The following is a 27,503-nucleotide window of genomic DNA, read 5'->3' as shown; positions in this document are numbered from 1 at the left end:
AAAGTAGTCCCTGAGACTGAAACACAAGATTAAGACAGACAGACAGAAATTAAATGAGCATTAAGCAGAAGCATGTTAAATATGTGTGGTTATAGCTTTACACTGTAGCTGTTCATTTTACTTTGACATACCAAACAAATACTTCTTACCTATAAATGTGTCTCCTCACCATCTAACACAGACGCAGACTCCTCTTTGTGCATAATTCAAACTGAATATTGGAGTTTCTGGAATTGTAAGTAGCATTACATGTGTAGTAGGTTTTCTTGTAGTAATTACCAAGCTGCAGGAGATCAGAGTTTATTGTGGACTATTGAATCCTCTCCCTGCTTTTCACTTTATTAAAAAAGGGCCCAACTTTTAGCCAACTTAGACCAGGCCAGTATTTCAAAATATCTGTGCTGTCATTTTGTAATTTTCGAGATTCATAAGTGACATAAAATCCATCAGTTTTTTTGAGAAGCATTGATTGTTTACAGTAAAAAGGTGATATCAGTGTGCATCATTAAGGTGGTATTAAATAGTGGGAGAATGTTGTGGTAACGTCCTGATAACGCTGTCCACGCGTGTGCGCAGACGAGGAAGGAGGAAGTTATTTTCTCGTTAGACTGTAAAACTTGTTAATGCACAGTCTATACAGGGCAACACCCCCCAAGCCCTCTGCTATTTCTCTCCCTCCCCTTTTCCAGGAGTCGTATTGAGCGTCGGGGCTGGGACATTCCTGGTTTGACGACCAGCTTCGCCGCTGCCATGATTTGCGGAGCAATTCGACACTGACTTCAAAGATGCGTGTGTGGAAGAGGCAGCGGTAGAGACGGAGACCGAGCACTGCAGAAAGTTACAATAAGACAGACATACAGAGACAGAGAGAGAGCGCCAAGTCGGGACTTTTACTGAGAGAAACGGACTCCAGAGAAAACTCTCCACCACCGACGTAACGCGAGTTTCGACCAGGGGGGACTTGGCGCACCTTGGCCCCGACGCCTGCGCTGCTTTTACGGGTTTGAACTCTCTCTCTCCCCTTTTCAACCTCTCCGACTGCTTTCATGTTCCTCAAGCCGTCTCGCACTTTGAGCCCGTTTCTAATGGAGGGCCCGGTACGGATTTGCCAACAGAAGAATGCGTTTTGCTGCTAATTCACCGGACGTCTCGCAGCTTTTGCTCTCCTGCAACAGAGGTAAGACGGCACGGAGGGGAGGCAGAGAGGGGAGTCCCGGGCTGGCTGCCTGACCGGCTGGCTGGCTGGGAGAAGACCTGGGGTAGGATTCAATGTGGAAAGCTCGAGTTTTCAGGGAAAAACAAAAGAGATGCTAGGATAAAATAGGCAGAGAGCTCCACGGTGCCGATTTGATCCATGTTGTCTCGTTTTCTTAACTTTGAATTGTGGCGGAGAGACCAGCGGCGCGGAGTGGCACTGTGGCGAGCGGAGCGTGTGTACGTTTCCATGAATTAAGGGCCCGCACTATAAACCAAGTCTGCTATGACTTTAAATAATTATTGCCCATAATTGTACTGGCGGCACTGAGTATTGAGTCTGCATTGCTTTGCGTGAAGTATAAGAATATGATGTTATGGTCCTAAAAGAGCTTGAAATAATCTCTTTTAAATTCTAATGCTGAAATCAATTCATAAGACTCCTTTAAGCAATTCTTTTGCCTACAGCCATGGTTTGTATTTTGCTTGAACACGCACAGAAGCACTCAGATTAACGTTGCTATTCAGCAGTTCTCTTTATCCTTTATGTATCCCCTGATTTGAAGCAAAAGAAAATCCAAAATATTTGTTTGGTAAACAGTTCTGGCAGCTCCTTGAAGGCAGCTACGCTCGAGTTAACATCCCACAGTTGAAATCAGATGGCCTGCAGGCTCCATTTCTTCTTTGAAAGATGAAAGAACATTTTTAGAAAAAAGGCAAACATGTCACTCCTCTGACACATTGGATTCACCTTGGTAAAAGCTGAAAATGGACTGTCAACAAGTCATACTTTTATTATAGAGAAGATCCACAGAAAAACTGCTCGAGCTGCCACATTTACCACTGTGCAGAAACATGGTGGCTTGGACTAATATTTGAAGTAGTGTGTTTTTTTCCTACAAAAACAGAGAGCCTTTATTGTTTCAGATGAATCCCCAGAGGGTGTCATAAACGTTGGTTTGGTAAATCCATGTTACCATTGCTCAGACACTTGGCAAGTGCACAAATCACTGTGCAAAGCATGCAAAAGCGACTTTACCTGCCTGGCAGACAGAAGGTGTCATTATTTACTCAACCAGGGGCATGCTTTTGACAAAGAGTAAAAACATTAGAGACAAAGAGAAATCTTTGAGTATACTGAAGAAAAAATATGCAGGTGTGCAAATATATGGTCATGAAACAGCCTTCACGTTGCTCAATTCTCCTCGGTTTCATGTTCCTTCTCACTCTTCTAATCTTACAAATAAAAAAAAACAAAACAAAAAAGTAGAAATAAAGACGGCGCTGCTTTGAGCTCAAGACTAGTTGTACAAGTGTGGGCATGAACTAATTTTATTCAGGCTATGCACTTCAGGAACTTAAAGATTTATGTTTTCACAGTCCTATGCTGATGTAACCCAGTTTTCTAAATCATTGTATTTATAAAACTTTCAGCTAAATGTGCATATGAAAATGTAGTATGCACCATAAATATTGTAAGTGATAATATGAGATTAAGACTGTTGCTCTGGGTGGAAACGTGGAAAGCGGCAGAGTAAAAGTGACGGTAACGTGGTGGCTGCTGATGCCAGATTCCTCAACTTCCTCTGTCTGCTGTTCATCCTTATCATCAGAGCTTCACAGCGACTATTGTTACATAGGGGTGACTCTCAGAAAGCTGAACACTTAAAAGTTATCAAGAACAAAGTCTTGAATCCCTCTCGAATGCATGACATCGAGTCAGTGGGACACACATGGCTGCACTCAGATAAAACACTTTCAAGTTCAAACAGTTGCTCACGCATTGTTACGTTGGTGGGGGACAAGAAGACACTTCCGATGGCTTTCAAATCCTTTCAGTGCTTCCCAATATTGGGTGAGCTTTTGACAAGGGCAGAGCGAGATTTGCTCTTTGTGTTCAGGGCGTTGATTTTGAAGGAGAAATCCTTCCTCAGGTTTGAGTCTGTTCCAAGAAATTTTTCTTTTTAAAAATAAACAAAAAACTAAGGTGTAACTTTTTCTGCAGCCGCTTTCCCTCATTGTAACCTAATTGGCTCTATGATCCTTGCATTGCTTTCTACTCAGTCAGTCCTCTTGGACCGACTACTCCTTTATTCAGAAAGCTCAATTGCCAAACGTATCTTTGTTTTATGGCAGCAGAAATATGTGTTTACAGTCTTTATTTGCTCTGTTATTTTTTTTTTAAATACCGTCTATATGAGGCTCTCTTTTGTGTCCAAACTATATTGCTGTATGGTATAGTACAAGTTCCTGATTTTAAACTTTCCAGAATGACTTTAATGTATTTAGTACAATTGACTGTGTTTATCTATAGTAGCTTTGTATTGGGAATGTGACTGAATTGGAGGACAGAGCCTCAGACCCTTTTTTGTGTGTGTGTGTGTGTGTGTTTGTTTTCCCTGCATGTATTTAGGGAAATTAATAAACCATTAGTGGCTCGGCGCTTATCAGACAGACCTGAACAAAGCACAACGATGCCATTAAGCGAGTTGGAATAATGTTTGAGCCATTAGGGTGCTCGTTAATGATAAACACATGTTGCTGTAGGAGAACTATGTTAAGTGGGCAATTTGGACATAAGCACGTGTAATGATACCAGCTCCGGCACTTATAATGGCTCTCTTGATTTTTCTGATGCAGTACTATATTCTCACAACCACTTGCACACCAGCAATGACAAATGACTGCTGAATGTGGTTTTGTTAATGATTAAACCAAAAAGTAAAGTCATATATACAGTGAAATCTTGCAGTTCCTGAGATTATAAAACATTTTTTAATACTCATATGATTAATTAATAAGTTGACTGACAATTAAAGTCATTAAAGAAAATGTAAAAAAAAAAATCTAATATCCTGAGATGCTTTTTTTCCCTCTTACTTCAGACTCTGGGAAAGTCCAGTGGCCCTTCTCATCATTTTCTCACCATTTTTAAAGTAATTCTGCTGTTAAAACTAATTGTGAATAAGCAGTTTAGTTGTAGATTTGTAGATGAAGGTTTGTCTGAGGTGAGTGTGGAGGAAGAGGGAGACTCGAGTATATTTTGGCCATCTCCCACATTCTCCCCTTTTCTAAGCCGAACAGATTTGAGGCCTGTCAGTAAACCTCAGTTCTGGCTCTAAAGTGAATGGAAGTGAGTTTAAAACCTAAATCACAATGTGGCTTGCTTGTTTATTTGGTTTCGCGCTCTGATCTGTCGTATTATTGCACCATTGGATTCAACCTTTGGCTGAGAAGAATGTTATGAGAGTCATAAAGCAGGAGAAAATTTAGTTTTTGGAGCGGTGACGTTAGTTTTCATCTCCTTCACAATATTTTGACTGCTGGAATTAAGACTCATTCATTTTCTAAATCTCTGATTACTAATCCATTTCAGCTTCTTAGTAATAATAATGTAGAATTTATGAAGCTGTTTTATGGTTGACGTTAAAACGTACAAGTAACTATTCCCAAACCAAAACCTGGCTTGTTTTAAACTCTTGACATATAGCCCTCCTTTTACTCTCATTGCTCAGGGATTGAGTCATACTGCAGCATTTTTACCATTTTCTATTGCTGCCCTTTACTCTGAGAGCTTCAGCTCCCATTCGTCAAGGGTAGAGTCAGACCTCAGGCCCCATTAGATGGACAGAGGGGAGTTGTGGGCAGCATGCCAAAGAGCCCCCATGTTCAAGGAGCCATGGGGGGGTGCTGATTGACAACACCCAGCAGCCATGGGCAGGGGGTCGCTGGGAAAGATGGGCAGGTCAGAGTAAGAGTTTGAGCTCTTGTGACTGCTGGGTTGGTGAGAGCGCCCTGCAGCTGCGGTGCTAACAAAAAAGGCTTTACTTTCCAACTTCAGTTTCCCTCTGTAAATATATTCTGTGGGCTGGCTGTGAGCGGAACTGGGTTGGAATTGAGGTAGCTGTAAGGTGTCGCTTGTGTTTATGTGAAGCAGACATAAGTAGCGCTTCTTATCTCCTATGAGCTCACACTGTCATTATTTTAACTATGCTACACACATTTCTCTCTGCGGGACCCCCACCTCCCCCACCCCTCCCTATTTCTTCTATTCCCCCGACTCTGACAGATGACCCAAACACAGCAGCACAGACTCGCCGTACTACGCAAACTTGTTTCTCCTGTAGGTTACAGATGAGCTGCGTGCTTCCTCTGGTACGACTCTTCCGAAATGTCAAAGGTGAGCTGACTGTAACTCAACGTATACACCAGCTCTCAACAGATCACCATATTGAGTTTCTAAAAATTCAGAACCTTGAAGGACCTGAAACTGGATAACGACTTTCAGGAGATTTGAGAAATAAAATGAGAAACATCAGGGCATAATTGTTAAGACAAGCAAACAGTTTTTGGAGCAGCAGAAACAGATGTTCCAGCCAGCCACTGAAATGCAGCGGAATGAGGAGATAGGCAGGGTGAAGAGGTCTGCTTGTTCTCTGAAAAATGTTTGCATACTGTTAATGTAATGGAAATACAGGCCTTAGCTAAATATATATGTGTCCATGCTTTCAATATGATAAGGGAATGTAAGCCAATACCACACACGTAGCGCTTTAAAGCACAAACGCAGCGTCCAGGCGGCCGCGTAGATTCTGAGAATACCCCAAGGGCAGGTTGTGCGACACAGTGGGATGCACTTTTTACCACAGGAAAATATAGTTGGGTTAACTTTGATCCATAGCTTGGGGATGTGGGGGTTATATGGATAGAACAAAAGATGAAAATGGACTAGAATACTTTAATGATCTCGAGCCATGGTTTGAAGTACGTCGCTTTCTCTAGATGCCTTTATTTATGGGCTCATAATCATCTGAGGGAGTGCCTCTTGGCTTGTGCAGCTACAGTACATGTGTCTTTAGCATGATGCAGAGCACCACATGCACGACAGAGAACAAAATTTTCCCCGGGAAGGCCTAACGTGGCATTTGCGCGTGCAGATACCCGATGAAAGCCATCGTCCTGTGTTGTTAATCAGCCCCAGAGAAGATTTCAGGGAGTGAACTTATGAACTGGACTCCTCCTGCAGAGTATTTCAGAATATTTTTTTTCCCCTTTTCTTTCTGCATCCTCAGCGTCTTCCTGTTTGCAAGATTAATTTCTTTTCCCCTTCCTGTTAGCGACCCCACTAAATACGCCTGCATTAGTCCGTCACCTTGTCGCAGGCTCCAAGAGTTAGCCTTTTCTGCTTGAATCTGCGGAGCGACCGCAGCTTTCTATTTCAAATGTTGAACCAATAAGTCACATCTGACATGGGTTTTCTGCAAACCAGAATGTGTGTGCTGCTGAAAAGCCAGCACAAAGATCAGCAAGACTATATTAAGGCAAAACTAGCGGCTGGCACTCCCCTGCAGCTGACAAACAGGCTTCTTGTTTGAAGGGCTGTTTTCCTCCCAGATCAGAGTGTGAGGCAGTGTGGGTACTGCTGCTGCCTGCCTCTGGGCTTGTGGTTGTGGGTGCCATTTTGGGCCTTCCCTACTCTGAGATGTGAGCCTTTAGGGAACATTGGAACCCCCTATTTATAAAAGATATTCAAAGTGAGTGGAGGAATGTAAGTCAGAGGGATAAAACATAGGGTTGGTCCAGCCTTTTACATTGTTCGGAGAATATTTTAAGATGGGAGCAGACATTCTGCATCCTGCGGAGTATAGTTCTGCCTTGAGATGGATAGATAAAACTCTGTTTTGACTGACTTTAACAAAGTAAAGTAAATCACTGTCACCGTTTCGCGGCGCTTTCACACAGTAGCAAACACACGAACCCAGACAAGAAAAAACAGAGTTGCCGTAAGCCACAGTTTTTCTATTTCCGCTGTGTTTTGGTGTTGTCATTGAGGTTGCGTTTCTGTTGGCGCCGCTGCAGCACTACATCATCTCCCAAAAGCTTTTCTCACCTCCAGTGCTGCAGCAGTAAGCAGCGGGGACCCTAAACATTTCGGAGAGCTTTTTACAGTTTGACCAGGAGCCAGAAGTGGAAACTCGGATGATGTGAGTGTTGATGTATCGCCACCGAGTTTGTTTTGCGATCATTTGATGGCTGCGCAGCAAAAGAGGAGCGTTACAAGGAGAGACGGATAAACATTTAGACAAACTAAATAAAGCATTTACACACTCTGTTTGGGACTGTATATTTATCTTTGGGTCTTCGAGCTTGTACGTGTAAGGGGGGGTTGGGTTGGTTTGTTTGGGTTTTTGCAAGAGATTTGTGGAATCTGTGAAGAAGACTAATTATATTTTAACCTTTTTGCATGTCTTTGTTTTTGTTGTGCCGGTGGCTGGGGAGTTTTTAGCAGATGAGGCTTTCCTCACCCCGTCCACACACACACACACACACACACACACACACACACACACACACACACACACACACACACACACACACACACACCTCTCCAGCATGAATATGTTGCCATTACTCTGTTATACTTACAAAGTGCATTTATCATTATGAAAAAATGAAAATGTCTGTGTGCACTTTCTTTCTCACGCCTCTCGAGTGACAAATGAAGAAGAGCTGCTGAGGCAGCCCAGTTCAGTTTTATTTCTGGCCGGTTTTAAATCCTGACTTTGTGAAACTGAGTTTCTTGTTAGTATCTATTTGGACACCTTGTCATTTTGTTTTCGCTGCACATGTTTGAAATTACATTATTTAATGTATGTTTCAGTCTGAAAGTGCTTTTGGTTGGCAGCCAGGGACCTATCAGGAGGAGACTGAACAGGAATTGTTTGTCTGCGTCTTTGCTGCTTGTTGCTGTAGAGACACGGGCAGTGATGGAATCCAGGAGAGCTGGGGAGGGACGGGAGACTGCGCTTAGTGGAGAAAGGGTGGGGGCAGCTGGATCGCTGTATGCCCATGGTTTATAGCCCACACAACAGCATTTAAAACACAGATAGCATCTTGACTCCCACAGCAGAGCTGGACATTTTCAAGTCTTTTGGCAAACTTGATCATTTTTCTCCTCCCCTGCATCAGCATGTTTTCCCATCATCTCTCTAATCAGGACTGATAGTGGGGAATGTAAATCTGTGGCCTCCTGCCCCCGGTGCCACGGCTGCACAAGCTCCCAGCTCCCCTCGCACTTGCCATGATGAATCAACGTCTTGGCACATGCTGGAGATCAGTGTTATAACGCACCCTGCGGGCAAGAAGGCCTTCTTCTGCATTCCTTCTTTCCATCAGAATTACCTTTTCGTCTGAGCAGACGTTCCCCTGTGGGCTGAAAGGCCTGTGAAATCAGTTGGAAGGGCCCAGAGAGCTTAGACAATGGGGTAGGGTTGTTAGTTACATGCGCTTTGCAAAAGGTCTCGAGGTGGCCTTGTATGGTGGCGATACCCAGGGATCTGTTTCCAATGTCCGAGGCTGCTATTGAGTTTCGCCCCTGTGGTTAATCCTGCTGTTCAGGACCTTGGGAAACAACCATACCTCCCTACTTTCCTGTCCCTCCCCCGCACAGATTCCCAGGAAAAACAAGACATTGCAGAACAATCGCCAATTAAGATGGGTCTTACATACTGTACCATTCAGTCTCTATCCCTTCTGTCTCAATCTTTTTACCCCCTCCCTCTTTCTATCCACTCTCAGCTCTCTGTTTGTTTCCTTGGCCAACAAGCCTGAGGGTAGAATTAGCACTGTCTCCCAGGTCCCGGCCCTGGCACTTTGGGAGGGTCGGACTCTGGTGAACGGAGGCGTTGTTGGGAGGAGGTGGGGGAACGGGGTGTGTGTCCTTGGTAAACAGGGCTTTGTGGGATGTGACTGTCTGATCCCCAGGGGCCTCTCCTTTCATTGCTCTTCTGTCCCGTACAACAGCACTGTAGTCAGGACCTTGGCGTCAAGATGCTCTGGGACCCGCTTGGCCTCGTCATCACCCTGCGCCTCCCGGACTGATGGTTGTCTGTCAGCTGCACACAGACATGAGAGAAACAAGTGTCTCAAAAGTAGCCTGTCCTTGAAGATGTCTGCTGTAGAAAACTCTGTTTAAATCTTTTATTGAGACACCTTCATTAACTTTCTCAGGCTCAGACAAGTGCAGTCGATTTGTCTCATGGATAGACTAAAACCTCCTTCTCATTGTAAAACAAAAAGGACCCTCCCTTTCTTTCCCTAATTCCCTCAGTTCATTCCAAATCATGTCTGTCTTTTTCTCCCTTACTTTAGCTCACCCCCTTCTGTCTAAGACAGTCCCACTTTTAATAAGATCTCAGTCTTCAATCAGACAGAGTAAGGCCATACCAGAGGCCCAGTGTTTCCACTCATTAGTTTTTCTCGGTGGCCCCGGGCTGCCTCGGTGGACTCACCCAGACCAATACAAGAAGCCCATAATGGTCCCTTAGAGTCTGTTCTATGAGTCGGGTCTTCCAAAGTTTCTGGGCTGAGCTGAATGTAGCTCGGCTGAATCATCAGTCAGTTTTGGCAGTTTTGGATGTCTTTATCTGTACGCTTCTATCTCCGAGCCAAATAAAGGAGGAGAAAGAAGTTTGGGCTTGGCCACTTTTCACCTCCTATTGAATGTTTCACCTTTTTAAATCCTACACATCTCCCTTTACTTCTCTTCCAGAGAGCCTTTCTTTTTATTTTTCTGTTATAGCTTTTTTACCCCATTGCCTCTCATCATTCAGAATTTATCTCCCATCTCTTGTGTGTATGTGTGTGTGTGTGTGTGTCTTTCTCTGTCTTTTTCTGTGTGTCTGTCATGCTCTCTCTTTGTGGAACTGAGGAATGTGTGTGCTGCAGATCCTCTGTCAGTGAGATGTGGGGCGAGTGCAGACAGGTTTGGGGTATAGCATGTGAATCCGCTTCGGCACACAGGTCAGATTAGACCATCATACCAGAAAAGACTTGCCCTTTCTCTTACACCCCACTAGAGCTGGGCGATATGAGATTTTTTCATATCACGATATGTTTTTTTCATTTCAGGCGATAACGATATCTATCACGATATAAGCCAAATAACTATATTTGTAAGATTTAAATGTGCCGTTGCTCACAAGTAAAATGTGAAATAATCAGCAGCTTGTTTTTATTTAAATATTTATTTCCCATAATAAGTTCAACAGGGTAGATGTACTTAAGGAACATGAGACTTTTTCAGATAAATAAAGGCAAATATTGCAAACTACACAAAAGGCAGCCGCTAAAGCGTTTAAGTTTCAAAACAGAACAAACAAAAACAGACTAAATTGTCAATTCCACTTAGAAACAAAATATTAATTCTAAAAATAAATCTTAGTTTGTTTTACAGAAGAACAGACAAAACTAACTTTTGTCAGTATCAAATAAACTGAGAACTAAAAGGAAATTCTCAATCTCTCCTTGTTGTATAGCTGAGCTTTTCAAACAGTTTTAACAGTTACTTTAGTCTGACAAAAGCCGAATGACGAATTAGCGCTTCCAGTCAGAGACTGAGGCTACGTCCACACGTACACGGGTATTTTTGAAAACGGAGATTTTCCGTTTTCGTTTTAAAAAATAATCCCGTCCACACATAAAGGCAGAAATGAAGGAAAACGCTGCTATGAACATGCCAAAGCAGCAGGTGGCGCTAGATTCCTAACCGTGCAGAAATGTTGGCCAATCAGAAGTCTAGAAGCCTCGGTGGGAAAAAGTAAACAAAGCTGCGGCATAGAAGCAGAACCGAGTCGTATGTGTGGAGGGACAGTAACTGTGTGTATATGTAAGCATTTAAACACTGCAGAGAGTAGAATTAACAGTAACAGTATTGTAGAAATTCATTTCACCGAAACAATAACGTGGCGCACAGTGTGACGCATGCACCAGTTTATTGTATTTCCAGACTTGCTTTCGGCACAATTTACAGTGCACGCTACTCTGTTTTTTGTCAGACTTGAAATAGCCGAAATACCTTCACACTACGGAACTTCTATGGCTCTTCCGTTCGACAATCTCTCCGGCATTGGAACCATCATCCGTTTTCTCTTCGGTCACGCTCGGTAGATTTTTCTAGTCGGCACACTCATTTCCTCCATTACGCGCTGGGTCCATTACCCAGGGCAGCTGTGGCTACAACCGTAGCTTGCCTCCACCAGTGTATGAATGTGAGTGTGAATGAATAGTGGCATTGTAAAGCGCTTTGGGTGCCTTGAAAAGCGCTATATAAATCCAATCTATTATTATTATTATTATTATTATTATTACCCACTGCCTGCTTCCCAAACAAACACACGTGCGGCTTGGCACTTGTGCTGTATGTAACAAGTCACGCGACGTGACGCTGCGGCTGTGATTGGTTCGGCTCTGCGCTACTTAGTTTGGATTGGCTGACCTTTTTTTATTTTTATTTTTTATTTTAAGAGGACAAGAGTGGCGAAGTCTATCGCGATAGCTTAAATTTCTCTATCGAGTAAAAGTTATATCGCGATACATATCGTTATCGTTCTATCGCCCAGCTCTACACCCCACTGATCATTTACCCTTGACATCTTTATCTCTAAGCTTCAATTGGTTCTGGTCACCTGTAACAGTTTGCTCTTTCTTAAACTAAACCTTTTGATTTAATGAATTTGTGCTCTTCTACTATTCATTATTAGTCATTTATGATAAAAACATGATATAAAATTAGTGCATTAATGTTGGAGGGCTGCATCATGGTGTCTGTGTTTCTCTGTGAAGCAGAGAAGCCAGGCCCCTGTCTCAGTCAGCAGCACCAGTTGTGACCTGTTCTTCCTCTGCCCTCCAGGTCTTTGATGCTTCGCTGCATTGCTTTTGTCCCTGTTTACCCAATATGACAGGGATATGGGCCAGTCCCACATGGGGGCAGATGGGGCTTTAAGTAGTTCCTGCAGAGAGGGGGCCAAAAAAGAGGTGCAGGTGCTAATCGCCCTAGAACTCAAATCCCTTTCTTTTCCCTGAGGGCAGCCTGTCAGTGTGTTTATTTTCTCCTGTGTCATCACCAGGGATCCTGCTTGTCCTGTGAGGGGGTAGATGGTTTTATTCCTCTGTTTGAATGTCTCCCTTGATAGAAAAATAAAGGTGGTGCCTCTCAATCATATATCTGTACTGTGGAGTTGTCCGGAAGGGAGTATGACAGATGAAGTAAAAAAACAACACAGAAAACAGAGTTACAAAGTCTCAGGAGATTGATGTTTTTCTTGCAGTTGCACCGTTAAGCCAAGTGTCAGTCAAAGATTTGCCAAACACACATGGGTCAACCCCCCACACCCAAAAAAATAGGAACGTTTCCACTTGAACTCGCTGACACATCCACCTAATTTTTTATTTTAATAAACTCTTTTTCGGTGTATCATCTTTCAACGGTGCACAGTTGATTTTTATGCAGGATGTCACTTCGATTTATAGCTGCTCGATCCTGCCTCGAGAAGGGCCATGCATCCACACCGTGAGTGCAAAAACAGACAGTATCATAAGATCAGATTTTCGGGAAGGAGAGAAAGAAAACGGGAATACCACATATTTTCCTTTTAGGTGGTAAAATGTGGAGGAGTGAGATCAACACTCCACCATTAACACTGGAAAAGAAAAAAAGAGTCTCAGGCTGATCCAGCTCCAGTTGACAGGGACTTCCCCTTTGTAAAAGGACCACTCCAACTTTTGTCTGGGTGTCTGGAAATAGGAAATTGGACTTGCCTTTCCATGCAGCCAGTGTTGCCAGCATTAGGACTAGTCTCTGATGAAAGATAAGAGATATCCTCACAGTGTCTGTCTCCACTGAGGAGGCTTCATGGTGGCGGATGTCAGGGGAAAGCCAAAAAGATAAGAAACAGGAATGATGCCCTTGTGTTTCCTCGTTGTGCCAGATCAATAGGGCAGATAGGCAGCTGTGTGTGTGTTTACACAAGGGCATCCATTCAGAACTTTAGTGCCCAACTGGCCCTCCTGATGGGAGGACTGAACAGGTTAAAATAAGAGAGCGAAGGAAAGGTAGCCAGAGGGAAAAAAGCTCCGGTTTCTCACCGTACTGTGTGCCAGTGTGCCCATGCTTGGTTGTTCATTGTTTTAGCACTGTTGTTATTATTGTAATTATATATCATTATTCCGGCAGAGAGAGAAAGATAGTTTCCACTGATGACATGGGGGTAGTGTGCAGGGCCTGTTGCAACTTGTGGGCTGGAGAAACGCCAGCCTGCAAAGATGTAAGTTTGATCTGTGTGAAGTAGCATGGACACAGTTAATATGGAGCCTAAAATGCAAAGAATACACCATATGCATCATGGCATGTTCCTGAAACTCGGCAGTTGTAAACTAGCTTACAGGCTAGAGGGTTCACAAAGAATTCATTTTTAAATATTAATTCTTAAGCACTTTATTCTTGTTTTGCTTTAAATATTTAGTTGTGTGTGTGTCAGTGTGTGTAATTGAAACGGAGACAGCTGGAGGTAACCTCTGGGAGCTGTCCCAGAGCCACCAGACACCCGCTGGTTCATCCTCTCGCTCTTTTGCTACTCCTCCATAACCTTTGACCTCTGGGTGATCAGGGGCGTGAGCCTAGAGCTGGAAGAGTTTATTATTTCCTGCCTCTTCTATCCTTCTCCTCTCAGTATGCCCTCTGAGAGAATGAGAGAGAGCAAGATGAAGAGAGTGGGTATGAATACATCAAGTGAAGGCAGCAAAAGCCCCAGCATTCAGAATGACCTTAAAAAATGCACAGTGTTAACTAATTAGCAATGCATATACATAGCGTTGGCACAATAAATCATTTGACTTGCCATTTGTGGCTTTTATAAGAATTTATGAACCTTTCACCACCATAAAGCTAGAAAGCATCTTCTGATTATATCGAGCCCCACTAGATTGCATATAAAATATAGACAGAGGTGCAGGGGTGTCACCTATTGGTCTTAAATGCTGCATTTTGAAGCTTCAAAAGGACCACTTTACCTGCTTGGTTGTATAATACAACTTGTCGATGTCACAAACTTGATGGAGAGGTCCAGTTCAGTGGGTCGATTTAGTGGAAGTTTGGCCTGCCTGCTAGAGTACCTTGTGTTGTTCTGTCCATTAAAGTAGTCACTCTCTTGATGTCTTTAAATGAGCAAATTATATGTAAAAAAGCAAAACATTCACACCCCCTTGTGTAGTTGTCTCGAAAGGCCACACTATCCATGACAGTAACCAAATTCAGAGACTGCTGTTTCGACTGAACCCTTCATAGAAAATGTTTTTACCCCAGTTAATCATATTTATATACTATACACCAAATACAGTAGATGAAAATTTAAAGAAGGTCTGAGGAGGGCGTGAAGTGAGAGTGGGATGGACTCCAGCGCTATTTACTCGTGGGTTAGACCACACCTATCATCAGACTTGACCTTCACTTTCATCCCAACTACACTGCTCTTCATGGCAATAACTTTCAGAGTTGCTATTGGGTGTTTAACATGACAAGGTAAAATTGTATTAGTTAATCTTCTTACAAAGAAAGCTTCATTGGTTTTAGTTTGGTACAATAGGCCTGTCTCATTGTGGGAGGCTCTGAACCTTTACAGTATAAGCTTGAGACATTAATTACAGTTTGCACATTACTAATTGTGCTCCTAATACACACAGCATTACTGTAATTACATGTAAGCACTTCACATCCCTGTGTTTATTTTTTGGCAAAGTAATTAGCAGATTAATTGACGACAGAAATAAATATTCATTGTAGCCCCACGCCAACAGGTCTTTTTCAAGCCCTACTGCACCCTCGAGAGGAGGCTAACCAAATTGACCTGCTTGATTGTCGGGCGGACGAAACAATGTTTTAGTTAGAGAATGAGGGTTAGAAACCTGTTGAGCCTCGCCGCTCCCACCCAGGCATCATGCTTTTAATTTGACCCACCCTTCAGCCTCGGTTGGCCCTTCCGCTAATGTCTGCGAGCCACGAAGCACCAGTGTGAATATCACAGCTGGACAACCATTGTCCCGCCAGCCTCAGGCTCAAACCCTGGTTAGCAACCAGGAACCTGGGATCAAAGCTTGCCCGGATTACTCTTAGAAAAAGGAGGAGGCGTTGCATTCGGAGGGGGGTCTGGTTGAAAAGGATAGAGGAATGCTCCTAATTACGTGCCCTCCACTTCTTTTCTGTCTCTCTCTTTGGCTCTTCTCTTGTCTTACCGTGTGTGTCTGGCCTGCACTTCAGGCTACATTGAACCTATGAGGAAGCAACACAGTGTGACAAGAGAGTGATATTAAGAGTGAGGCGACGGTCTCTCCACAGATACTCCATTATCAGGAGATCTCAGCGGTCTTGTGGGAAGAGAAGGAAGCAGAGAGGCTGGACATTCCAGCCTCCACACAGACACTGAAGTGGGTGAGAAGAGGGGTCAGAAGAGAGGGTGGGAGGTGTAGATCAAGGAGTGTGTAAAGAGGATGTGTCGTGAAGATTAGAGGGATTGTCGTTCAGGATTCAACGGGAACTTAATTGATTTTTTTCCCCCACCTCTGGTTTCCTCTTCCTTGCTTTGCTGTTTGTTTACATGTCGTCTCTTGCGCTCGCGTACATGACGCCATGTTTCTCTGCAGAGCTGCGGCCTGATATGTTTTTCTACTCATCTGTGTGTTGCAGGTTTGCTGAACAGACGTGGACGTACTTACTGGACAACACGGCCTCTGGCAGGGGTCAAAGTGCACCATGGACAGTGGCCTAAGGGTCCTCCTGTCCACTGTGCTGTGTCTCAGCCAGTCTTTGCTGATCACCTGCTCATGTAAGTTGTTGTACAGCTCTATTTACTTTTATTAGCAAAGAATAATTTTTTTTAAATGGAAGAAGATCAGCTTCAAAGCTGACAAACACAGTGGATGCTGTCCACAAATGAGGACACACAGATAGTTAATAATAAAGGCAAATATTTTCAGTGTCAGGTGGATGATTTAGAGGCGTGTTCCTGATTCAGCTCCTGATTGGCCATAAATTAACTTGTGCAACTCAAAGTAAATATTTTGGACCTTTTAATTACACATTTTGGTCTTCCCTAGCAAAAAACAAATTAATACTGGAAATTATTGGTGTAAAAGCAATTCTGTTGAAAAAAGGGAAATTGTTGACAGGCTGTTGGATTATACTCTTTCTAAATTATCGCAAGCATCTTTCTGCCTTTTACTTTAAGAAATGTATTGGCAAATACTGCACAGTAATTTGTCAGTCAGTCTCTATTGTGTAAGTTTATTAAAACAGCTTTAACAACAATGTTATAATTTGATTTATAATTTGAGCAAGCCTGCCGTTTATTAATTCACATGTCTGAACCTGTTTTTCTCTGCTCTCGTCTTCTCATCAGCTCAATATCCATCTTTCCACTCTGAGCCCGCCTCCTTGGTTCAGAGTCAAGGCTCTGTTGTCCATCTGCAGTGCTCTGTAAGTCCTCCATCAGCGGTGGTCTCCTGGCGCTTCCGAGGCCTTCCCCTGGACCGGGACACTCTGCCTGGTGTGGAGCTTGGCAGTGGCTCCCTCACAATCTCCTCCCTTATGCCCAGTCATGCTGGTGTCTATCAGTGTGTGGCACGCTTAGGCCACGGGCCCGCCATCGCCAGCCGCTACGCGCGTGTTGCCATAGCAGGTACGGATGCAGAGAATTAGAGTCCTGTGCATGCTCCCGCTCACTTCAAAGCGCAGTGATGAAGAAAGAGAGGAAATGGCCTTGAGAAAAGGAAGGCTATTTCGTGATTGCTGAACACTTAGAAAGAATGCCTATCCTCAGCTGCCTGCTGCTGAGTGGCGGAGGGGAAGGAAGCAGTAGGAGCTTTTACTCGGGCATCGTTCCAGATGCCTCTTGACCGGTATCCTTAATGAGCTTTGGGCTTTCCTGTGTGCAGCATGTTCCTGCTGGGATGCTTCTTGCTCTTGGACAGTATGCTAAGAGGCTGACCTTGCTTTGGAACTGTATCAGGCATGAGTCGAATCACTCACTGCAACAATAAACAAGCCAAGTGGTCCAACACAAACAGCTCAGCTCAAGTAGTGCTGATCATCTTTGTCACTGACTGTGCAGATGCTCAGAAGATATTAAATGTCTGATATTCTGGACTCAAGGAAAGTTGAACTAAGGCAATTGTGTTTATTTCTATCCATGCAGAAATATCAAAATACGAAGATGGCCAACGGCGGTCATTATCAGTGCAGGAAGGGAGCACTGCTCTTATAGAGTGTCCTCTACCACGTAGCATTCCTCCAGCTATTCCTAGACTGAGGATACAGGGGGGCTGGGTGGAAGCTTCAAAAGGTATGTTTGAAACTCAGATAAATGTGTAGTTTTTCTAACTGTATATGCTGTTCTCTGAAAAAGTCAAAAAGTGTTCAATTGTAAAAATACCACTTATGTCAGTTTTCTTTATTTATTCATGAGCTCTAAATAGACTGTAGAATATTTAAAAAGTGCAACACTGCACTACGCTAAATATTATTTATATATACTATCACTTATCAAAGGGAGATAAAGGTGGCTCTCATTTATGAGGCCTTTTGAGTATTTTTGAGCTTTATGAAAATTTTTCATTACATGTAAATTTTCCATGTGATTTTGTGATATAAGTGCAAGGCAGAGTTTTAGATTTAATGGAATCTGGTCAAATGAATTTTCCTTGATTGGTACATATTCCTTCTATAGTATTCTTGTTTTAATAAATAAACATTTGATTTTCTATATTTCATTTTTATTGCTTTGTTTTTATTGATTTTAAAAATAATTTGTTCCAGTGTAGAGACTCTGATAAGAAGTGAAGACTACTTTGAGGGAGTTAAGTAAAGTTTGGTGAAGCCATCTGTGAATATGATTTCCTCAAAACAGACACTTCCATTTGGTCATTCATTTTGAAAATTTATGAAGGAATCCATGCATTGGTCCCCTTTTGTTCATCTGCTTGTGGTGTGATGCATGCTGGCTGTATACTGTGGAGGCCTTCCTATTACTTTAATCCTTTCCTTCTCTTTTCAGATGACTATTTAATACTTCCATCTGGCAACCTCCAGATTATCTCTGTTTCAGCCCAGCACCAGGGCATGTATAAATGTGGTGCAGTGAACCCTGTTACCAAGGAGACCGTCATACAGTCTCATGGCACTAAGCTGTCCGTCAAATGTAAGTTAGATGATGTTAAATCAAGGAGAAGCGTTTATATGTCTGCTCTGTTATGTCAGACCAACGAACGTCTTTGTCTTTTTTTTGGTTTGTTTAGATTCAGACCCCTCCTCCTCAGTGCAGATCGTTTATCCCAAAACCCCAAAGACTGTTTCGATTGAGAAGTCGCAGCCGCTGACCTTGGAGTGTGTTGTGTCTGGTAGTCCTGCACCTGCAGCTAAGTGGTTTAAGAATGGCAAGGTCATACCGGGGCCTTCTCACCAACGACAGCACAACAATCTGGCCTTTGTTGGGGCGATGAGAAGCGATGAAGGCAGTTACACCTGCGCTGTTGAGACGGAGCAGGGGACTCTCGTCAGCGCTAACTATACTGTGAAGGTTCTCGGTAAGAAAAACACAATGAGAGAGGAGTGTGAGTGGTGACTGTTTGATGCAGATGTTTAACATTTCACGCTCACCTTCACAGAGCCTGTTTCCATCATCGAGGGACCGGGGAACCAGCTCGCCTCTCTCGGCTCCTCTGCTCGTTTTATCTGTGTAGCCCAAGGAAATCCATCTCCAAACATCACCTGGCTGTTCAACGCAGAGCCCATCACCCCTTCACATCGCTTTCAGATCTCTGGATCCTCACTTGTTGTTTCAGATGTGACACGACAGGATGAGGGAGTTTATCAGTGTCTGCTGGACAATGGCTTTAGCTCAGCGCAGTCCTTTGGAATGCTCACAACTCAAGGAGGTATGTATGATCAGTTATCTCTATCAAACAACAAAAGCTGTACCGGATTGCCTTGTTGATTCCTAGGTTGGGAACAACTAAAGGTTGTTTTCTTCTCTTAGGTTTAATTCATCCCAAAACCAAACATATTTATTTTTCATTCAGCCTTTAGTGACATTCGTGCCGCTAGATTGTTTCGGTGTCTGGTTTTGGAGATTTCTTCAGTAACTGGGTTATGATTTCACTGCTGATATTTTTTTCTTTTATCACTTTGCGCACCACAAGACAAGTGCCATCTGGTCCCATTATGTTCAAGAGAGTGCAGAGATCTGACAGCCAGTATATCCAAAACTTACTTAGACTTTTCCCTGCATTTGCATCACAAATGGAGGAGTCTTAGATTGAAGATGTTCCACACACCGAAAGTTAGAAGTTCCAAGAAATACACTGCATTGCAAATGTTACAAAAAATTTAGGGTATTGTTAGAAAGGGTTAAGGCATCTTACCAGATGGGATCTCTGTGGGGCCTGTGCATACAGTATCTGCAGGGAGCCCTCGCTTTGTGAGTGTGAATGTACGTGTTTCTCTAAGGACTGGCAGGGGAGGCTTGGCCAAGGCCGCCCTCCTCCTGAGCCTTGAACTGAGCTTGAGCGTGAGAGTGAGCTTTGTGCGCACCGTCGGGGATAAGCCCCCGGACGCTGGAATGTAAGGAGTAGCCGTGGAGGGTTATGACGAGGACCAGACCACCCAGCTGTCAACATCATACACAACTGCCTTTTATTTATTAATACATCACAACCATCCCCCTCCTCCTCCTCCTCCTCCTCCTGCAGTCTCCCCCAAGCTTTCCTTCTACTCCAAGGCCCCATTCCTGAGCTCTCCTTGCTATCTTCAGAATGATTAATGCGGCTACATGCAGAACATAGGGAGTACAAGTCACCATCAGGTGGGTTCACTGCAAAACGTTTGCTTCCCTCCACAAACTGCAGAAATGAATATTTTTTGCTGCAGACCACTTTTATACACAAAACAAGCTGATAATTCAGTTTGTTATCAGGTACCAGGCACCGGAGCTTATCAAATGCTATTACATTCAAATTAAACAGTATTATTGATTTATGTAGCCTGTGATAGTAATTCATCAAAGAAAGAAATTTGGTTTGACAGCACCCTGTATTTACCTGCTGATGTGCGTTATTCTATCATGCTGTGGTCTGGGTTTCTTTGACCTTTTATGAATTAACATGCAAACTAATCACAAAGTTATCCACTAAAGTCATTATTTGTTGGTTATCAGTGACAGAAGATCATTAAGTGCAAGACTTGGCCTTTTTACTGCCTGAAACTTGTGAAACAAGAGGAGTCAAAACACTTTACTCTTTACTGGATCCGTCTTCACAGGAAGGAGGTATCCACAGGTCCTCCAGCAGGCTCTTTCCAGGCTCCTGTCTCTGTCCTTAATCCTTCATGATTTACCACCACATTCACTCCCAGGTGCTCTCCTCTAATGCCATGACCTTTTTCTGGGAAGAACCTGGCAATGTATCTTTTTCTTGGTTTACTAGCACTTGTAATGTACCACTCCTTCCCATCAGAATAGTGAGGTCGCTGTGTCCTTAATCGCCTCCTCCTCTCTCATTGTGTCAGAGTAGGAGCCCTGGCTGTGGTTGAGCTATGAGTCAGAGCTGTGGAGAGGTGAGAGTGTTGCAGGGCTGAACGAACAGGAACGTGTGGAGGGCTGGATGTAGCGCTGAGGTCTGATTCTCTCCGGTATTTTAATGGTTGGTGTGTGGAATGTGTGGCAGCTGGCCACAGTCCCAGGATCAGGTCTAGTGTTACCAGCTCTAGGCCTGTTTGTTTTACAAAGTGAACCGGTCCCACATACACCAAAAACAGCCTGAAACTGGACCCAGGACCCTGCAGTGTGTGTGTGTGCCTCTGCGGTGTTTACCTCCTTACTCACTTGTTTTGTTTTTTAATATTCAGCTGTGACTCTGTTTGACCTCTGAGATGTGGCTCAAAGTTGAGCAGTCCCAGGTTTTGTGGCTTCTAAATGTCTGTGAAAAAAACCCAACAGTTCACCTGAACTTTGCCAAGCTAATGTCAGCCATAATAAGACTCCCAGCTCGCATGATTTGCCCAGGTGGACCACTCTGGCTCTGACAAGGATTTAATAAAAAAAGCAAAGTGTGATTTGATGTAGCACTGTACACATATTTGTTCCAAATGTAAAACTTTCCAGCAAGTTGCCCTTTGTGCACAGGCGGGGCCACTGTGTTAGTCAGCTTTTCTTGGTGCTTTCTCCTCCTCCATGCTGTACAAAACTGAACAAAGATCCACAATTGTATTGGAAAAAGTGAACATACACAACACAAAAATGAGATCAACAAATATAGTACTGTTAACGGTTATTTATGGCATTTGTTTGCCTAATGCCATGAAAAGCATGACTTTCCAAAATCTTATTTTCTGCCTAAAGTATGAGCAAAGATAGGCGTTTCCATCTACAGTCATTTGTATTTAATGGTATGACTCAGGAAAGTTGCACTAAGACCCCCTACACAGAACAAAGCAGGCATCACTGACGGTAGACTTGACGTTGATTAAGTCTGCACTGAAAAGATGAGTCACCTGTGGAGGTGGGTTGAAAAGCAGCTTGCAGATTGCATGTGTAAAAGGGTATCAGCTGAGACTTGAGCTGATGTGGCCTGGTGATCATAAGTTAACAAAGTCTGTTGTGAATCTGACTGATCTTTGATGCGACTGTATCACATCTCACTTTAATCATCTCTGATCTTCCTCACTGACAGATTCACAGTCGGGTTCCACTGTTGGTGCGCTGCCTGAAGCTTCACCGTCACTCCACCCGATACAGGGCGACGAGGGCCACGAGCGTCTCCTCACAGAAAACGAAGGAGATCCGATTAACCTGCCGGCTGATAGGAGCGGCAACCGTCCTACCCCAGAGGCACCCATCATCATCAGCCCACCTCAGACTCACAAGCCTGATGTGTATGATCTGGAGTGGAAGGCGGGGCGCGATGGAGGCAATCCCATCAACGCCTATTTTGTTAAATACCGTAAGGTAGGGAAAAATCTTTTTCTTTAGTTTTTCTGAAATATTTTGCTCATATTTTACCCTGAAAATATGAATATGAATAAAAGGCTGTTCACTTTCCTTCTAAAATATTTGCTTCAGAAATCGTCTCACTCTGACTATAAAACTGCTAGTTAAACTTTGTTGGCAGGAATCGGTTTTGCTGGAGTTGGAAAATGTGACTGTGGAGCACCTGTGTAAATCACAGCCTTTGTTAGTGATGCTGCTCAGGCTTCTAAACTAAACTGAGACTAAATACGAAGGATTATTAACTATCACTGTCATTTTTAGTCATGCTGTTGTATGTGTCTGTGTGTCAGGTTGATGAAATGGGAACGGTGGTGGGAAGCTGGCACACGGTCCGTGTGCCTGGCAGTGAGAAGACCCTGCGGCTGTCAGAGCTGGAGTCCTTAAGTCTCTATGAGGTGCTGATGGTGGCTCGAAATTCAGCAGGCGAGGGTCAGCCGGCCATGCTCACCTTCCGCACGGGCAAAGGTCAGCCCAGTCACTGGCTTATAATGAAGAAAACTCTCAAACACTATTTAATCAGTATCTGCTAATATTCCTGGGAATTGCTAAATGCTGTAAGAAAAAAACTTTACTCTCATTTCCACCAAAGCTACAAAGATTGAACAATAAATTAAGGGCCATGCTGAGTTAAGGAGGGTCTGGTTGTTTTTGGACATTTTGCACTAACATTGAGCAGACGCTAGAGAATACATTTGTCGGAGAAGAAACAGAAGCATGTTCTCCGCTGATAGCAGTCTCCGGAGGACAGAAAAATGAGCAAAGCACAATGAATTTTTCGTTTAGGGTTGCAAGAAGATTTACTGTAGTTTTTGCGCAATTATATTAATTTGAGGGATTTAGCTTGATATTTGTGATTTGTGTAAGGCCAAACAAAGTGCCTTCAACTTTTGGCTTTTGGCACAGAATGAAGAAAAAATGATAAAATCTTATGCAGATCAATGAAGACAGTTATTGAAATTTTATTATTATATGCAGCCATTTACTCAGTGTAATCGTAGATTATTACCTTACCTGTTCAGGTATTCCAGCAGGTCGTCCAGTCACCATTGTGAACACAATCATAATGACCGGTGTCAGTCATCGTAGACAAGCGTGAACATGCTTTTTGTCTGTTTAGAGACAAATAAAAGAAGAATGACCGCAAGTATTCCAACACAATAACAATTGTGCTTTACCACAGCAGGGTTACAAAATATTCCCTGGTCAGAAATATGCAAAGCCAGGGATACTGGTTCATTTACAAAATAGTCCAGGACCATCAAAATGCCAACCTCTGGGCTCCTGCGTCCAGCCAAACTCTACCAGAACAAGAAGAAGAGTAACGTGCATTTTTATGTGTCTTCTGTTTACCTCTTCCTGCTTTTAGGAATCCAATTCTGGTAGAGAAATACTAAATCCATAAACTTTTATGCTTCCACGAAGTCTATAAAAATATACAGTCCTTTACAACCATTACAAGTCACCAAATAGATACAAAGAACTCAAATACCCACAAACAATTTCAAAGGCCTGCCGTAAACTAAGAAATTTGCAGGTTTTATACGCCCATTTTGTTTAAAACACGTCCTAGTGTGCAATTTAAAACACAGATCTTTATGCAGCCGTAAGCAGATTTTTACAAAACTGATGTTTGAAGTGTGTCCTCTGGTGGCAGTGCTGATGTTTTTCTTACCTCCAGCTTTTCTTCTTCCTCTCTCAGAGAAGAGCACCTCCCCCAACAAGAATCCCTCCAAGCCTCCCGTCATCTCCGTGCCACCCAAAGCTCCAGAGGACAAAACCCCCAACACGCACTTTGGAGTTGTCATACATGACAGAGGTTGGTGCCGACACAATCGCAGACTGTCTGAAAGGCCCTGCGTTGTTGCTGCAGCTGCTAGACTCTGTGCAGACAATGATTGTGGGATGTTTCTGGGGAAAATTATGGGGCTTTCTGTCATGTAGCTAGTTACTGTGGAGTTCATGACCAGACTGTGTTAAACAGATTGCAGAGCTTAATGTTTAGATGTGGTCTGCTTTGTTTCTTTGTGCCTCAGAGTACAAACAGTCAGATGATAGTTGACACCCCGTAATGACTCTTTGGGAGAGAGATGCTGTGAGATTACACACAGCTTTAGGGTCAGAAATGAGTGTGTGTATCTGTGTGCGTGCATTTGACTTACTCGCGTCACAAACAGGCCCTACTTTGCTGAGACTCACATTAATCTTTTCACTAACCCTCTTTTCTTTCTGTCTTACTCGCTCCTGCCTTCTCTAACTCTGTGACTAAGGGGCCAGGCAGTAAGTATACATCCCTCTGTGGCTTCCCTGTGATGTGCGTGCTTTACTTTTTTTTCTTTTTCCGTAATCACGTTTGCATGAATTCAGATGCAGTAATGACAGGTACGAGTTTAATTCCTATTTGCTTTTTTTCACCAGTTCCAGAGGCTCCCGATCGCCCGACCATCTCCATGGCGACTGAAAGTTCAGCATACGTCACCTGGATCCCGAGAGCCAATGGCGGCTCTCCGATCACAGCTTTCCGCGTGGAGTACAGACGCGGCCGCAGTGCCGAGTGGGTTGTGGCTGCAGATAACATCTCACCTCTGAAGCTGTCTGTGGAGGTTCGCAATCTGGAGCCTGGTGAGTTTACACATCGTTCACAACTTCTCTCTACAGTCCAGTGATGCAGAAAATGATTGATCTGCCCAGAGGAGAATTTCCTTTTTTAAGGAGATTTGAAAAATAGCACAATTCTTATAAATAACTTTATGCTGCCGTTCGGCTCGCAAAAACTTTACCCTATCACTGACAATGAAATCAACAATTGATAAACAGCAATTAGTTGTTGTTATTATTTCTTGGTCTATGTTGATTTGTAGTTGTCACTGGTCTGCAAAAATGCTGATGTGAAAATAAGAGAAAAAGTAATAGTGAGAATAAAATAAAATACCCAGGGACAATTATTAATAAGGGAAAATAAAAGTTTTATGGTCAAAGCATTGAGGGCTTCTCAAACTTTATAAACCAGATAAAACAGATCATATCATACATCAGCAAATAGTATATATATTATAAATAATATAAAGTTTCAACTATTAACAAGATTTCAGATGCTGTGCCATCAGCTGTTTTTCCCCTTTCAGTTCCAATACACCAACTAACAGCATCATATGAGTGTTGCCTGCTTAAGAAATCCAACATTAGCTTTTGCTTAGCAACACTGTACTGTAACACTGCTGCTCCTGTTGTATTTCTCACTCAGGATCCACCTATAAGTTTCGGGTGGCAGCCATGAACATGTACGGTGAGAGCCCCCACAGCATTCCCTCGAAGCCGTACCAAGTGCCGCAAACAAGCCCTCCTAAGACAGACCGTCCAGTGGTTGGGCCTCATATTTCATCCACGGATGCTATCAGCGACACACAGATCATGCTGCGCTGGACTGTGAGTAGTACATCATGGAAGTAGTAGTGGCATTCAAACAAGCGCATTTAGTAGTGAAAACAAAGATAAACTGTCAAAAATTATCAGTGAGTTTTACACAAAACTGCTGTATTTACAGTAATTGTGTCCACGCAGTATTCTAGTGCATTGACCAAAATTAGCATTTAAAAGGTTTTTCAGTCGTGTTTGATTATCTGGCTACTTTTGTTTCCTTGTGGATTTCCTTTCTGTGGATACTGTGAAACAGTGATGTCACAGCTACAGATATGAAATACTGTTGAAATGGAAGCAAGAAAGTATAAAAATGAAATACTAACGCGTTTACATTCTAGTGGCAACTGTTAGGACTCAGCACCTTTATGGCAGTGGCTCTGTTCGGTTGCTTGGGCTGGAATTTTAAAGTGAATGAGTAGAGAGCCAAAACGTTTCTTTCAGTGGTCACCGGAACTTAAGTCAGATCTGATTAAACCGTGCTTAAAAAGTCTGTTGACTTGTGCAAAATGCCATGCCATTGTGGATTTATTTACGCCTAAATACAGGGTGCCGACATGATCAGCATCTCCGGTTCAACCCACTGGAGCGCTGAACAATTGCTGTGGAAATTCATGTTATGTTAGCCAAGAAAAACAGCGCGTGCCCTTACCGACATGTGTTCTACGATAATGAGTGGAGAATTATGCCAGCCGCAACATGGTTGATAATGTTTTCCGCTTTTACTGATGATTCCTGTTCAGGCTCCTATAAGAGCTGCATCGCTTGTAATTGTCTCCAAAGTTAAGTGCGCATTCATCAAAATGATCTGAACAACTTCCTGTCCCTGCATAACAGTGGAAAAGTTTGGCTGATGAAGTGACTTTTCCAGGTGGCTCACCTGTGTTTGAACTGATCGTGGTTCTTTTGCAGCCAATCAGACTGTACTGATAGGAGCTCTGCTCCAACAGCAAGAAAGGGAGGCCCTGTCCCTCTGGGTTTTGATTCTTCTGTCTTCAAAGCTGTTTCTGCCTTACAACAGTTTTGGTTGCAGATGGATGTAGATAGTTCCCCACATTTACTTAACCTCAGACAGCCTCATTATTTCCTCAACTTCAGACAGACAGTGCAATCACAATCTAGCTTGCAGTCTTGTACATCTGCTGATAACAGGGCCCGCTATTAGGTGCTGGAAAATTTCCTCTCTTTGTATGATAATTGCTTACCAGATTGCTGTAGTCCAACATAATCTTTTTTCCATCCCCATCCAGTATAGTCCCTCGACTAACAACAACACTCCGATCCAAGGCTTCTACATTTACTACCGGCCCACGGACAGTGACAATGACAGCGACTACAAAAGGGACGTGGTTGAAGGTAAGTGGAGCTACATGTTTTACCGCGTGTATGTTTTTCCACTGCATACCGAGTGAGTAACGGTGTAGAGTGTTTGTCGACAGCTTCCCCCAGTCCTGTTGTAGACGTAAGCTCGTGCTTTACAGATAAACTTGGAAGTGTAATGGATACTGTGTCGAGAGTGGTGTGCATTTTGGCGCGTTGATTTATAGAGAGTGCACTGCTTTCTGAAATCTGTTTTTAATAAATGGTTGCCAGCTAATAGGCCGGAGATGTAATATGAGCCCGACCAGACGAGAGCAGCTCAGGTTGCTGGGTGGAATGCTAACAGTTGAGCTGGGTGCAGGAAGGGAGGGAGGGGCATCCATTCACTTTGCCCATCTCTCCAGCATCTGAGTATGTGACTTTCCACACCGCCAGGGACAAATGTCTGTTTGGTCTTTGTCCCCAGCGAGCAGCTTGTTATTACACCGAAGTTACAAATTCCAAAAATTCAGTCATTAAAGAGAGAAATTTTAAGATGTGGATAGCTGCGTTGCTATAACATTTAAAAATTAGTAGATTTAAACAGGAACCTCTGACCAGCTTACACTTAATGTCAGATTTTAAGAGCTGAAAAAATGGTAATACCCATCAAAGCCCAGTGTTATAGTGTTATGGTATGCTCATAAAATTACAGTTTGGCAAATA

General features: G+C 43.2%; 1 protein-coding gene across 2 annotated transcripts in view; it reads left to right on the top strand.

Annotated features, from left to right (window-relative positions):
- Nucleotides 1-686: 686 nt before the first annotated feature.
- Nucleotides 687-27,503, top strand: part of cdon (cell adhesion associated, oncogene regulated) — a 33,605-nt gene continuing 6,788 nt past the window's right edge. The window contains exons 1-13 of one of the 2 annotated variants that reach the window (XM_085429423.1): nt 687-1,177; nt 15,713-15,851; nt 16,425-16,703; nt 17,220-17,366; nt 18,078-18,221; nt 18,319-18,606; nt 18,688-18,957; nt 21,748-22,022; nt 22,355-22,529; nt 23,764-23,880; nt 24,480-24,683; nt 25,306-25,487; nt 26,729-26,834. In XM_085429423.1, the coding sequence (XP_085285549.1) occupies nt 15,779-15,851; nt 16,425-16,703; nt 17,220-17,366; nt 18,078-18,221; nt 18,319-18,606; nt 18,688-18,957; nt 21,748-22,022; nt 22,355-22,529; nt 23,764-23,880; nt 24,480-24,683; nt 25,306-25,487; nt 26,729-26,834 (2,260 nt within the window). In that variant the 5' untranslated portion in view covers nt 687-1,177; nt 15,713-15,778. The remainder of the gene's footprint in view (nt 1,178-15,712; nt 15,852-16,424; nt 16,704-17,219; nt 17,367-18,077; nt 18,222-18,318; nt 18,607-18,687; nt 18,958-21,747; nt 22,023-22,354; nt 22,530-23,763; nt 23,881-24,479; nt 24,684-25,305; nt 25,488-26,728; nt 26,835-27,503) is intronic. The other variant, XM_085429424.1, reaches the window with a different exon arrangement.

This window comes from Rhamphochromis longiceps, linkage group LG14 (assembly GCF_057381845.1).
Source record: "Rhamphochromis longiceps isolate RC_006_pf linkage group LG14, R_longiceps_female_GT1.1, whole genome shotgun sequence".
In the NCBI taxonomy this organism is placed as follows: Eukaryota; Metazoa; Chordata; class Actinopteri; order Cichliformes; family Cichlidae; genus Rhamphochromis; species Rhamphochromis longiceps.
Note: the sequence above shows the minus strand (reverse complement) of the source record. Positions and strands in the feature narration are given on the sequence as shown.